The sequence below is a fragment of the Orycteropus afer genome, unplaced genomic scaffold (genome assembly GCF_000298275.1).
Source record: "Orycteropus afer afer isolate SDZICR_OR568_19922 unplaced genomic scaffold, OryAfe1.0 scaffold01170, whole genome shotgun sequence".
Classification (NCBI taxonomy): Eukaryota; Metazoa; Chordata; class Mammalia; order Tubulidentata; family Orycteropodidae; genus Orycteropus; species Orycteropus afer.
The window spans coordinates 79,342-92,894 of NW_006922757.1; the positions used below are offsets into that span (position 1 = coordinate 79,342).

At 38.6% G+C, this 13,553-nt stretch overlaps 1 protein-coding gene across 1 annotated transcript; it reads left to right on the plus strand.

Moving 5' to 3' along the window:
- Positions 1-2,297: 2,297 nt before the first annotated feature.
- On the plus strand, positions 2,298-13,169 carry LOC103212942 (olfactory receptor 4F3/4F16/4F29-like). Its single transcript, XM_007958855.2, is given in 2 exon segments — positions 2,298-3,197; positions 13,083-13,169. Coding segments are annotated over 2 exon segments (987 nt in total).
- Positions 13,170-13,553: the final 384 nt, after the last annotated feature.

Here is a 13,553-nt window from a genome sequence, read left to right on the forward strand (position 1 = left end):
CTATAAAAAAGAAACCACTGAAGAACAATAATTAATAGCAAGAGATTTGCTCTAAATGTAAACCAGGATAAATATCTCTTTTCAGATTGTCCTCTTTTTTACTCTCACCTTTTTGAATTCCTACTAATTTTTCAAAGCTTACACCAATCTTTGTCCCTCTGTAAAGTTTTCTCTGAATTTCCCAGTAGTCACTTGTGTCTTTGTCAATAAGAAACACCTGGAACTTCTCCTGTAGTGCTATATGTTGTGCTTTATTTGTAGTGTGGGAAATAATTTAATTTCTAATTAATTTTTAAGTTTCTTGAATTGCAGAAATGAGAGAGAGAAGAGATTAATGTGAACTGGAATTCATGGGGATGTTTTGTGAAGAAAATGGTATTCTGATTGTTCTTCAAAGGTCGGGTGGAATTGGAAATGTTGTGTATTTCACTGTGTAATACATAACTACTAGCAACTTGGAGCCATTGCTCGTTTGAATTGTGACTAGTGCAACTGAAGATTTTATTTCAGTTAGTTATCACCTGTAACTAGTGACTGTTCCAAACAGATCTAGAGTTTGGCTTATCTATTTTCACTTTATTATTTTTGTAGTATATAGAATCTCAATCTATATATAGATTAGCAGTATAGATTGTTTTTCTATAACTAGTTGTGTATCCCTAACTGGACCACTACTTTCTTATTTGTAAACAAGCAATATGGACTACATAATTTCTAGGGAGGTTTGCAAGGTAATAGTTTTATGGAAGATTTCACTCATCATACACAACTGAGGTTTTGCATTGAGTTTGTGTGTATGTGTGTATATACAAGTACAAATATTGAAAGGCAAACTTTGGGATCCATTTATTTTCCATTGTTGAGTTTCTCTTGTCCTTTCCTTTCAGTTCCAGGTCTGATTCTTCTGTGCACTTATGTATTGGTATTTTACCAGCCCTTTACTGTTACTAAGGAGCTCTGGTGGTACAGTGTGTTAGGCATTTGACTGCTAACTAGAAGGTTGGAAGTTCAAACCACCAGCCACTCTGTGGGAAGAAGATGAGGCAATCTATTTCTGTAAAGATTTATAGCCTTGGAAACCCAATGAGGGTCATTGTGAATCAGAATTGACTTAATGGCAGTAGGTTTGTTTTTTGGTTTTACTGCTGTTACTCTTACTTCCTTCTTTCCTCACCTCATCATTTAACAGCATGCTCAAGTAAAATAGAAGTAGGGTTTGACTCACAGGCAGGAGATCACATCTTCCATGTAATAACAGTGTATTCCAAACAAGAGTGTATCACAAACTCATGACCAGTATTAGGGTGAGAGAACAGTCAGACACTGGGGAAGTTTGAAACACAAAGATGAGATAGGATGGGCTAACACCGAAAAAGATGAAGAGACAGGAGAGGGTCAATGTTTATATGTGAACTGTGATGTTCATGTGCATTTCTTCATCTTCAGGAAACTGTAAATTTGGGACTACACTCACTTTGTCCAGGGTTAACAAACGTTAGTAATTGTGGCAGATCTGAACAGATAAATCAATTTTATTTCCCTTACCAACTTGCCTCCTACTACAACTTTTACACTTTGGTCACATCCTGCATGTTAACCAACCTACCAGGTACTCCCATTTACACATCTTGGTGCCCATGCAGATACTCTTCACCTTCAATCATAATAAGACTTTGCTTTGGTCCTGTCATACTTAGAGTCACCTCTATGCCCTACACCAGATTCTATTATATCCATTCCTACTCTATGGGCTTGGATTGAATTGCAAATATGATTGTGGGTAGTGGTATGGGAATGATTCCAAGATACATATGTCTGAGATGAAGTGAGGTTAAGAGGAGAAACAACTAGAATGGGTGAAGACTATTTCATGAGAGATTCAAGATCAGAACCTGTGAGTTCTAGGAAATAAGGTTATTGTCAACCCTTCCACTTCTCTCTTTGTGTTCCAATGTCCTGCCTTGTCTACCCTTCCAATTCTTGTCATGTATATCTACTCTGTTTTCACATTTGTTTCACATTTTCTTACTTACAGATGGGATATCATCCCAGGAGGCCACAGTGACAGGGATATTGCATATGGAAGTGTCACAACTCTTTTGGGTGATTATAGGTAAAATACATTTTTAGTGAGTATATGGCCATGAATAGAAATGGAGGAAATATAAAATTTTCACAGTGTGAATATCTTTGAATGATAAATCATTGTAATTCTAGGGTATCAATGCCATTCATATTATTGTTTCCTCTTCATTTTCTATTATTGAGAACTTTAGAACACTCTAGCTGATAAATCAATGGATGGAACAAATCAGTCGGTGGTGTCTGAGTTTGTGTTCCTGGGAGTCTCCAATTCCTGGGAAATTCAACTTGTTCTTTTTGTGTTCTCTTCCATGTTTTACGTGGCAAGCATGATAGCAAACTCCCTCATTGTCCTTACAGTGACTTCTGACTCTCACTTACACTCCCCCATGTACTTTCTATTGGCTAATCTCTCCTTTATTGACTTGGGTGTTTCTTCTATCCTTTCCCCCAAGATGATTTATGACTTTTTCAGAAAACGCAAAGTCATCTCCTTTGGAGGCTGCATTGCTCAGATCTTCTTCCTTCATGTCATTGGTGGTGTGGAGATGGTACTGCTCATAGCCATGGCCTTTGACAGATATGTGGCCATCTGTAAACCTCTCCACTATTTTACTATCATGAATAAAAAAATGTGTATTTTCCTTTCAGTTTCTGCTTGGATAATTGGTTTGATCCACTCTATAGTGCAGCTAGTTTTTGTTATAAAATTGCCTTTTTTTGTTCCTAATGTGCTGGACACATTTTACTGTGATCTTCCTAGATTTATCAAACTTGCCTGCACTGAAACTTATTGACTAGAGTTCATGGTCGCAGCCAACTGTGGGTTTATATCTCTCGGATCATTCTTCATATTGATCATCTCCTACACTTTCATCCTGATCACTGTCCGGAAACACTCCTCAAGTGGCTCATCCAAGGCTCTATCCACTCTATCAAGTCATATCATGGTGATGATTTTGTTCTTTGGTCCTTGCATCTTTGTTTATACCTGGCCTCACCCCACATCACACCTAGACAAATTCCTTGCTATTTTTGATGCGGTTCTTACTCCTTTTTTGAATGCAGTCATCTACACATTCAGGAACAAAGAGATGAAAATGGCAATGAGGAGAGTATGCAGTCAACTTATTGCTTATAGAAGAATTTCTTAAATGACAATGTATTATGACATTTCCTTATTTTCTTGGAGTAACATTAAATTTATATTATTTTAAAAGCAAGAATTATATGTCCCAGATTAAAATGACATGATTCTTTTACAATTTTTACTGAGAAATTATATTGTTTGTCTTACTGTTGACTGAAACATCTGGTGGGCTAAAAAGTACCTCTATGAGAAGGCCAATTTCTTGTCTCTCAAGACACATTACTTTGGTTAATTTATCATGGTCCAGGGTTCAAAATTAAGTGTCTTCAATGTCACAGGGTTGGTTCAATAAGATGTTAAGGATTGATCCTAAAATAATTAAATTAAACTTGATGTTGTTTTAAAATAATGTACTTCAATAAAATGAAATGTTAATAGTGATACTTTTGCTTGAGGGGAGAGATACAGGCTTTTAAATATCTTTTTGTATTTATCTGTAATTTTTATATTTTTCACAACCAACATTGTCATGTACTTTTGAAAAGTAACTACTAAAATATTCAAATACATTAAAAACCTTTCTTAAAATCTGTGATTTGGTATTTTTCACAGATTGCAATTTATTTGCATGCGTATTTGATCTCCTAAAGAATTTAACAGCTATCGTTTTTGTCCTCAAATTTTACATTGTCTTTTTCCTAGTAAGTTACAAAAAACATGCGTGTTTAGTGAAGGTAGAGATCATTAGATATTCTATCATCTCTGATAGAAAAGCTTAAATTAGTGTTCTGGAAATTTCTTATTCATTGAATGAATTTCAGTCTACCTCTGAGTGTGGTAACAATGTGAATATCAGGATACTTTAATATTCAGTGGTGGTGCTGCTGCCGTGATGACATTGATCTGCTGACCAAAAGGTCAGCAGTTTGCACCCACTAGCTACTCTGTGGGAGAAAGATTAGCCAGTCCACTTCTACAAATATTTATAACCTTAGGTATTTTATGGGGTTCGTTATGATTTGGAATCAACTCAGTGCCAGTGGGTTTTTAAACTCATTACAAATGGAAGTCAAAATAAACAAAACAAAACAATCCCCAAACCAGTTGCTGTCAAATTGCATCATGGTCATGGTGAATCTATGTGCGTCAGAGTGGAACTACACTCCACAACTGTTTCTGGAAGTGGATCACCAGGCCTTTCTTCTGAGTTTTCTCTGGGGGAACTAATTTTGTTTAGCAGTGAGTGTGTTAAATTTCTGCATCACTCAGGGATTGTTATAGTGACAATTCCTAATTCTTTGCAAATGTTGCAAGAAAGTACATTTTGGAGTGGGTAGTTCAAGTTTTAAATATAGAGAGTAATTGTTGAAAATAGAGTGAGCCTGACTAGAGTTTTCAGCAAGAATGTCCTATAGGCCAACTTAGAGGCAAGCAATGAATGTTAGCTATTCAAAACAAAGTAAAAATTTCCTTAATATTTAGGTAAAGCAGTGAAATCTGACAATATTTACACTAGAAAATATGGCAAACTTAGTATATTTGGTCCATGTGGCTCCTAATGAGTACTGATCATCCATTGTGTACACATTTCAGTAGGTATGAATTGATTGTAAATAAATATTTACATCACTTTTGACTTTGGAAATTCATGCTGCTGCTATTTGCCATAGAGTCAATTCCAACTCATGACAGCCTCGTGTGTACAGAATAGAAATGTTCCATAGAGTTTTCAACACAAGATTTTTTGAAGCAGAACACCAGGCTTTGCTTCTGAGGCATCTCTGGGTATGTGTGCTGAAGCTTCAACTTTTTATTAAGTAGTCTACTGCTTAACCATTTGCACCACCCAGATATTCCTTTGGTGGCTTAGTGCCTAAGGCATTTGACTGCTAACCAGAGGGCTGGCAGTTCAAACCCACCAGCCATTCCTCGACAGGAAGCTGAGTCTTCATTCCATAGAGATACTGCCTTGGAAGCCCAAGGAAGGGTCACTATGAGTTGGATTTGACTCAACAGTTGCTTTTTAAGATACTCCTTTGGCAATTTATAAAAACCAAAAAACCAAACTCACTGCCGTTGAGTCAGATCTGACTCATAGTGACCCCTCCTTGGGTTTCCAAGGTGGTCTCTCTACAGAAATAGATTACTCAATCTTCCTTCTGAGTAGTGGCTGGTGGGTTTGAACTGCCAGCCTTCTGGTTAGCAGTCAAATGCTTTAGGCACTATGCCACCAGAGGGAATTGAGCTTTAGAGAGAGGAATATTGTCTATTTTCATTGCAAATTAGTGGAAGGGAGACCATGAATCAACTGAGAAGAGGCTTGCTTCATGTGGATTTAGCAACAATTAGAGTAAAGGGCCAGGCTGGTTTTACATGTTTTTATTAATCTATATGGTGCTATTAGGAGCTCTGGTAGCATAGTGCCTAAGGCACTTGACTGCTAACCAGAAGGCTGGCGATTCAAACCCACCAGGCACTCCTCGGGAGGAAGGTTGGGCAATCCTACTTCCATAGTGATACTGCCTCAGAAACCCAAGGAGAGGTCGCTATGAGTCGGGGCCGACTCGACGGCAAACAACAACAACAACAACATGGTGCTATTATTTATACTTACATGCTGGCAAAATCAGAGAGATAGCTTATTGGGAGAATAGAGTTAAAAATAAAATCTACTGCCAACCCAGAAATATGAATAGCAAATGAATAGCAGAGAAACACTGTCTGATACATTATTGGTCAACTTTATGAATAGCCCGAAAACATTGTCCAATACAGTACAGGAAGATGACCCCCTTAGGTAGGAAGGCCCTCAAAATATGACTGGGAAAGAGCTGCATCGTCAGAGTAGAACCAATCTTAATGATATGTATAAAGTTAAGGTTTTGGGACCTCTGTTTGTTGACGTAGCATGACTCAAATTGAGGAGAAAGAGTTGCAAACATTCACTAATAATTGGAGCATGGAATGCATGAAGTATGAATGTAGGAAAATTGGAAGTTGTCAAAAATGAAATGGAATGTATAAAGATTGATATTCTAGGCATTAGTGAGCTGAAATGTAGGTTTTGGCCATTTTGAATCAGACAAACATATGATCTACTAGGCTGGGAAAGACAAATTGAAGAGGAATGATGTGGCATTCATCAGCACAAAGGATGTTTCAAGATCTGTCCTGAAATACAATACTGTCAGTGATAGGAAAATATCCATATGACTATGAGGAAGACCAGTAAATACTACTATTATTCAAATTTATGCACCAAACACCAAAGCAAAAGATGAGGAAATTGAAGATTTCTATCTAACTTCTGCAGTCTGAAATTGACTGAACAGATAATCAAGATGTGTTAATTATCACTGATGACCAGAATGCAAAAGTTGGAAACAAAGAAGAATCACTGGCAGTTGGAAAATTTGGCGTTGGTAACAGAAATAATGCTGGAAATCACATGATAGAATTTTAGAAGACCAATGACTTATTCATTGCAAATACCTTTTTTTCAACAACACAAATGGCCACTATACATGTGGACTTCACCCCATGGAGTGCACAAGAATCAGATTGACTACATCTGTGGCAAGAGGTGATAGAAAAGCTCAATATCTTCAGCCAAAACTAAGCCAGGAGCTGATTGTGGAACAGACCATCAACTGCTCATATGCAAGTTCAACTTGAAGTTGAAGACAATTAAAACAAGTCCACAAGATCCAAAATATGAACTGAATATATCACTCCTGAATTTAGGGACCATCTAAAGAATAGATTTGATGAATTGCACACCAATGACTGAAAACCAGAATTATGGGATGACATCAAAAACATCATCCAAGAAGAAAGCAAGAGGTCATTAAAAAGACAAGAAAAGAAGAAAATACCAAAATGGATGGCAGAAGACACTCTGACACTTACTCTCAAGCAAAGAGTAGCTAAAGCAAATGGAAGAAATGACAAGATAAAAGAGCTGAACAGAAGATTTCAAAGAGCAGCTCGAGCAGACAAAGCCAATTATTATAATGAAATGTGCCAAGACTAGGAGTTAGAAAACCAAAAGGGAAGAACACACTCAGCATTTCTCAAGCTTAAAGAACACAGGAAAAAATTTAAGCCTCGAGTTTCAATATTGAAAGATTCTATGGGCAAATTACTGAATGATGCAGGAAGCATCAAAAGATGGAAGGAATACACAGAGTCACTATACTAAAATGAACTGATCTATCTTCATCCATTTCAGGAAGAGGCATATGTTCAAGAACCAATGGTATTGAAGGAAGAAGTTGAAGATGCACTGAAGGAATTGGTGAAGAACAAGGCTCCAGGAATTGACAGAATACCCATTGACATGTTTCAACGAATGGATGCCCCACTGGAGGCCCTCACTCCATTATGCCAAGATATTTGGAAGACAGCTACCTGGCCAAGTTACCTGGCCAAATCCATATTTGTACCCATTCTAAAGAAAGGTGATCCCACAGAATGTGGAAATTATCAAACAATATCATTAATATCACATACAAGTAAAATCTTACTGAAGATAATTTAAAAATGGTTGCAACAGTATATTGACAGAGAACTTCCAGAAATGCAAGCTAGATTTAGAAGAGGATGTGGAATGAGGGATATCACTGCTGATGTCAGATGGATGTTGGCTCAAAGCAAAGAATACCAGAAAGATGCTTACTTATCTTGTATTGACTATGCAAAAGCATTTGATTGTGTGGATCATAACAAATTGTGGATAACATTGAGAAGAAGGGAATTCCAGAATACTTAATTGTACTCATGAAGAACCTGTACATAGAGCAGGAAGCTGTTCTAACAGAACAAGGGGACACTGAATGGTTTAAAATCAAGGAGGGAGTGGATCAGGGTTGTATCCTTTCACTATACTTATTCAATCTATATGCTGAGCAACTAATCCAAGAAGCTGGACTATATGAAGAGGAAGGTAGCATCAGGATTGGAGGAAGAATCATTAACAACCTGTGATATGCTGATGACACAACTTTGCTTGCTGAAAGTGAGAATGACTAGAAGCACTTACTGATGAAGATTTAAGATTACAATTTGCAGTATGGATTACATCTCAGTATAAAGAAAACAAAAATCCTCACAACTGGACCTGTAAGCAGCATCATGAAAAATGGAGAAAAGATTGAAGTTGTCAAAGACTTCACATTGCTTGGTTCTGCAATCAATGCCAATGGAAGCAGCAGTCAGGACATATAGCACTGGGCAAATTGGCTACAAAGGACCTCTTTCAAGTGCTAAAGAGCAAAGATATCTCCTTGAGGACTAAGGTGCACCTGACACATGCCATGGTATTTTCAATTGCCTCATATGCATGTGAGAGCTGAGCAATGAATAAGGAAGACTAAAGAAGAGTTGGTGCTTTTGAGTTGTGGTGCTGGCGAAGAATGCTGAAGTTGCCATGGACTGCTAAAAGATCTAACAAATCTGTCTGGGAGGAAGCGCAGCTGGAATGCTCCTTGGAAGGGAGAATGGTCAGCCTTTGTCTTACACCCTTTGGTAGTGTTGTCAGAAGGGACCATTCCCTGGAGAAGGATGTCATGCTTGGTAAGGTGGTGGGTCGACGAAAGGGGGAAATGTCCCCAACAAGATGGATTGACACAGTGGCTGCGGCGATGGGCTCAAGTATAGCAAGGATCATGGAGCTGGCCCAGGACCTGTTGGTGTTTTGTTCTGCTGTGCGTAGGGTCGCTATGATCTGAGACAACCTGAAGGCACCTAACAACAACAACAACAACCCAGAAAACCTCTCCACAAACTTAGAAGAGAAGGAAAAGTTTTATTATTCAATAAGCATTAAATGTGATGTGCATCACAGGCAGTCTGTTAGTCTGCATGACGGCTGTATACAGCTGGGTGGATACTTACATTCACACTTTCAAGACAAAAATGTTAATTTTCTAGTAACTTCTGGCAGGATATGTGAGTTTATGTTAATTTCCTTCTAGGAAACTTGGAGATAGGGGCAGATTACCTGATGTTACATTTTAAAGAGGTGACTGATTGCCAGGTCCTTGCATTAATACCTTACATTTACACAGTTTTCAAAGAGCCAGAAAGATTTTACAATTAGAAGCTATCTAAAAATTAATCAAGAAGAATAGTTGAGGAGGATAGCCTCTTCTTTTATTTTCAACAGGGAGAAGGTTTTAACTTTTATTTGGAATTTTATGGCACAGTAGTTAAAGTATTTCACGGCAAAAAAAAAAAAAAAAAAAAAAAAAAGGTCAAAGGTAGGAACCCACCAGTCACTCTGTGGGAGAAAGGTGTGGCAGCCTTTTTCCATAAAGATGTATAACCTTGGAAACCCTATATGGCAGTTCTACTTTGTCCTATAGTGTCCGTATGAGTCAGAATTTACTTGATTGCAGTGGGTTTTGTTTTGGATTTGTTATTACAAAATCTTTTAAGAAACTTGTTTTGGGCTGATCCCAGAGAAATCTGACATTATAGTTTTCCATGTTCCTTTTGTTCTTCATTTCCAACCTAGTTTTCTCGAAAAGAAGAGTTTTCAATCTCAGGTGATTTAATCTTTTTTGAAGTTTTGTGGGGGATGAATGCCTTAATTTTTAAGATGTGATGAGGGTTTTAAAATCAAGCCAGATTTACTGGGCCTATTTGTAAAGTGACTGAACCAATTTTAAGACCCCAGTCTTTCACCTAGTCGGAAGGAAGTTTGGGCAATCCTACTTCCGTAGTGATACTGCCTTGGAAACCCAAGGAGGGGTCGCTATGAGTTGGGTTTGACTTGACGGCACATAACAACAACAACAACTTTCACCTAGCTTTTACCTTTGAGGCTTAGAATTTCTATGTACTCTTTCCCTTAGATTTTACATTTGTTGCCTAGGAGACCCACTCCTATTATTGTTGAGAAAATGAGTTCCTTTAAGTTTAGGGTAAGGAATGTGAACACCTCATAGAAATTTTTGACCTCATTTATACTAAGTTTCTTGATGCTTTGAACAAAGTAATACTTCGTGGAAAGTCTTCGTTTCCATTCTCCACCAGAGATCTAATGCTCTGAACAAGGTAATAGTTAACCAGCCATTCCTGAAGTTATCCATCATGTCATTGCTTTGTAACCAACATGATACCTACCCCTTTGTGACCCTCTGTCTTCCAATTACATCTTTTAGCCAATCCATGTGTTTTAGCTGAATGATTACAACCAATAATAACGTTAAAACAGTCTCTTCACTTTGTCCTGCCTTGAACTCATCTTAATTACTGCCAACCAATCAAAACCAAACAAAACCCACTGCCATGGAGTCAATTCTGACTCACACTGACACCCATTGGGTTTCCAAGGCTGTAAATCTTTATGGAAGTAGATTGCCTCAACGACTCCAGAGGAGCATCTGATGGGTTTGAACTCCCAATCCTTCTGGTTAGCAACCACATGCTTTATCCACTATGCCACCAGGGCTCCTTATAAACCAATCAGAATATTGTAATTTTATTTTCCCATTCAGCTCTGTAAATACTTGTGACTTGCATTTTCCCCCTGAAATTCAGGAACTACAGCCAGAGGTTTCACAATATCCCATTGTAATAATAATAATCGCTTAATAAATCTCTTGGATTTTACTTCGGCAGAATAAGAATTTCAATTCTGTAGTATTGGTGTAGCCAGCAAGATTTTGGAGTCATCGTTTCTGGAGAAACCAAAGAGGTAAAAACCAGATAAAAACATTGATAAAACATCATTTTATATGCCTTCTGCTTTTATGGACTCTTAAGGATATGGAGCTCTGGTGACGTGGTGCCTAAGGCTAACCAGAAGGCAGGCAGTTCATACTCAGCAGCAACTCCTCGGAAGGAAGTTTGGGCAACCTACTTCCTAGTGATATCTCCTTGAAACCCAAGGAGGGGTTGCTATGAGTTGGATCCAACTCAATGGCAGTGAGTTTGAGTGAGTAAGGAGATGGACAGAGGTTAATGCTCCTAAGAAAAAGAGGGTTTTGCATTTCTGTGTGGCTCTGTTAGAAATTGAGCTCTGGGTATTTCAGTGCAGCTCTGTTGGGATTTATTGAAGCTGTTTTCTCTTTCTTCTTCTGTTTCTTTTTGTTGTTGTTCACAGTTAAATAAGATTGTAAACTTGGAGGTTTGTGTTCCACCTTTATTTTCTCTTCAGTAGAATCTTGTCAAGAGCTTTGTGCTTCCAACTGTGGCTTTAGTGTTACAGGGGTGCTATCTACTGGCTGCCTCTTTTTAAGTGCGTTCATACAGTCTCTCTTGTATTTTCTGGCTGCAAAGTAGTTTGAGCAGCTGTTTACTGAGATTTTTTTTTTTTTTTTTTTTTTTTTGGGGGGGGCGGGTGTTTGTGGTTTACAAGCTGCAGAAGTGAAATAGGACCTAAGGCAGGTCCCTGCCCGGTGCGCAGTCAGGCCGACACAGTTTACACATGGAGTGATTAAGAGGAGAGAAAATTATTTATTGCAAAGTGGCAATGCAAGGACTAAGGGTACCCTTACCCAGATCTGACTCCCTGAAAGGCCATCAAATTACAGTTTTGTAGGTTTCAGAAGAGAAGGTTATGCATATTCATAAAAATGTCAGGAATTTGGGCGTGAGATGGTTGACATTGGCTGAAATTTCCTTTGCCTTGGTTTAAAGGGACAGTAGCGCTTTAAGCCAGGAGCTCTGGTAGCATAGTGGCTAAAGCACTTGACTGCTAACCAGAAGGCTGGTGGTTCAAACCAGCCAGCCACTCCTCGGAAGGAAGGTTGGGCAATCCTACTTCCGTAGTGATACTGCCTCGGGAACCCAAGGAGGGGTCGCTATGAGTCGGGGCGACTCAACGGCACATAACAACAACAGCGCTTTAAGCCAGTGCGTTTGCGTACTGGATGAGTTACACCGGCTTCCGGTCATCAGTTGATCCAGACTTAGGCAGAGGGGAGAGTGTTTGTTCCTCTCTGTCCCACTGCATATGTCCGTGGGCCAGAGTTAATTTCCAAGTTGTTTCCTAAGACACATTAACGCCTTTATTACCTGTGCCTAAAGAAATAGCAGAAAATAATTTTTTTTTTTTTTTCCATTCAGTTCTTAAGGAATTGAGCTTATTGTATTTACTCATTTGTCTCCAACCGGAGTCCTATGTGTTTACTCATCTATCTCCAACTGGGGTCCAGGATGGGGAAATGTTGTTGTTATTTGCCATCCAATCGGACTGACTCATAGCGATCTCCGCGCCTCCGGGGTCCTGTCTATTCTAATTATCTGCCTTAACCAGGGTGGGGGAAATAATTTTGACTTTACTCGGTTTTAGAAACATAAAGTAAAGCTTCTGTTAAGTTTTGTTAAACCCTGGAAGTGGTAAGGTTTTCAGTGTGACTTTTGAGCTTTTGTTTTTTGTTTCTGATTTCTGTCGTGGTTCCTGCCATTATACAGCATAATGAGTCTCCTATCTAGTAGACAAGACCTATAGTTCTCTGCCCAAAAGTTTTTTATTTGTTTCTCTAAGGATGCATTGTGGCTTAGTGTACCCTCTTATTGGCATCTAGGGATAATTGATAAGATGGGGAACTCCCCTTCTAAGGACCACAGCAGATTCCTCTCGAACTCCTGCTTTGTGTATGGGCAGCAATGATGTTATCAGTATAGTACAGTACCTTTTAAGGTGACATAAACTTAAGAGGAAAATCATACTGATCAACGGCCATACTATGGTGGTTTGGGGCTAAATAAAATAATTTTTCTGCATAATGAATAGAATAAATAAAGTTTTAGATGCCTAGTAAGTTCATCTCTCCCAGATGTATTTTTTTTCCTCTCACTCTCTGTACCAGTTTCCTTAATGAAAAGGCATCAACTTGACAGAAAAAAATCACTCCTTCTGACAAAACTAACAGGCTTAAAAGTTTCATTCATAAACAAGCTGAAATCCTAGATCAAGAAGTCAAGTCAATTAATGGCTTACAGAAGTGGCAACTACAAACATAGCCTATTGAACCATTTTCATTAAAAAAAAAAAAAAAGCCCTAGAAATGACAATGAGTTCATGATTTACTCTAAAGCTAACTGCCCTGTTAAGAAAGGGAACAAAAAAAAACCAAACCCACTGCTGTTGAGTTGGACGTGACTCATAGCGACCACTCTTTGGGTTTCAGAGGCAGTATCACTATGGAAGTAGATTGCCCAAACTTCCTTCCCAGGAAAGGGAAAAAACCTCTCATCCGGGAAAAGATAAACCTCCTCCAGACACTATCTTAGTTATCTGTTGTTGTTGTTGTTATGTGCCGTCGAGTCAGCCCTGACTCATAGCGACCCCTCCTTGGGTTTCCGTGGCAGTATCACTACGGAAGTAGGATTGCCCAACCTTCCTTCCGAGGAGTGGCTGGTGGGTTTG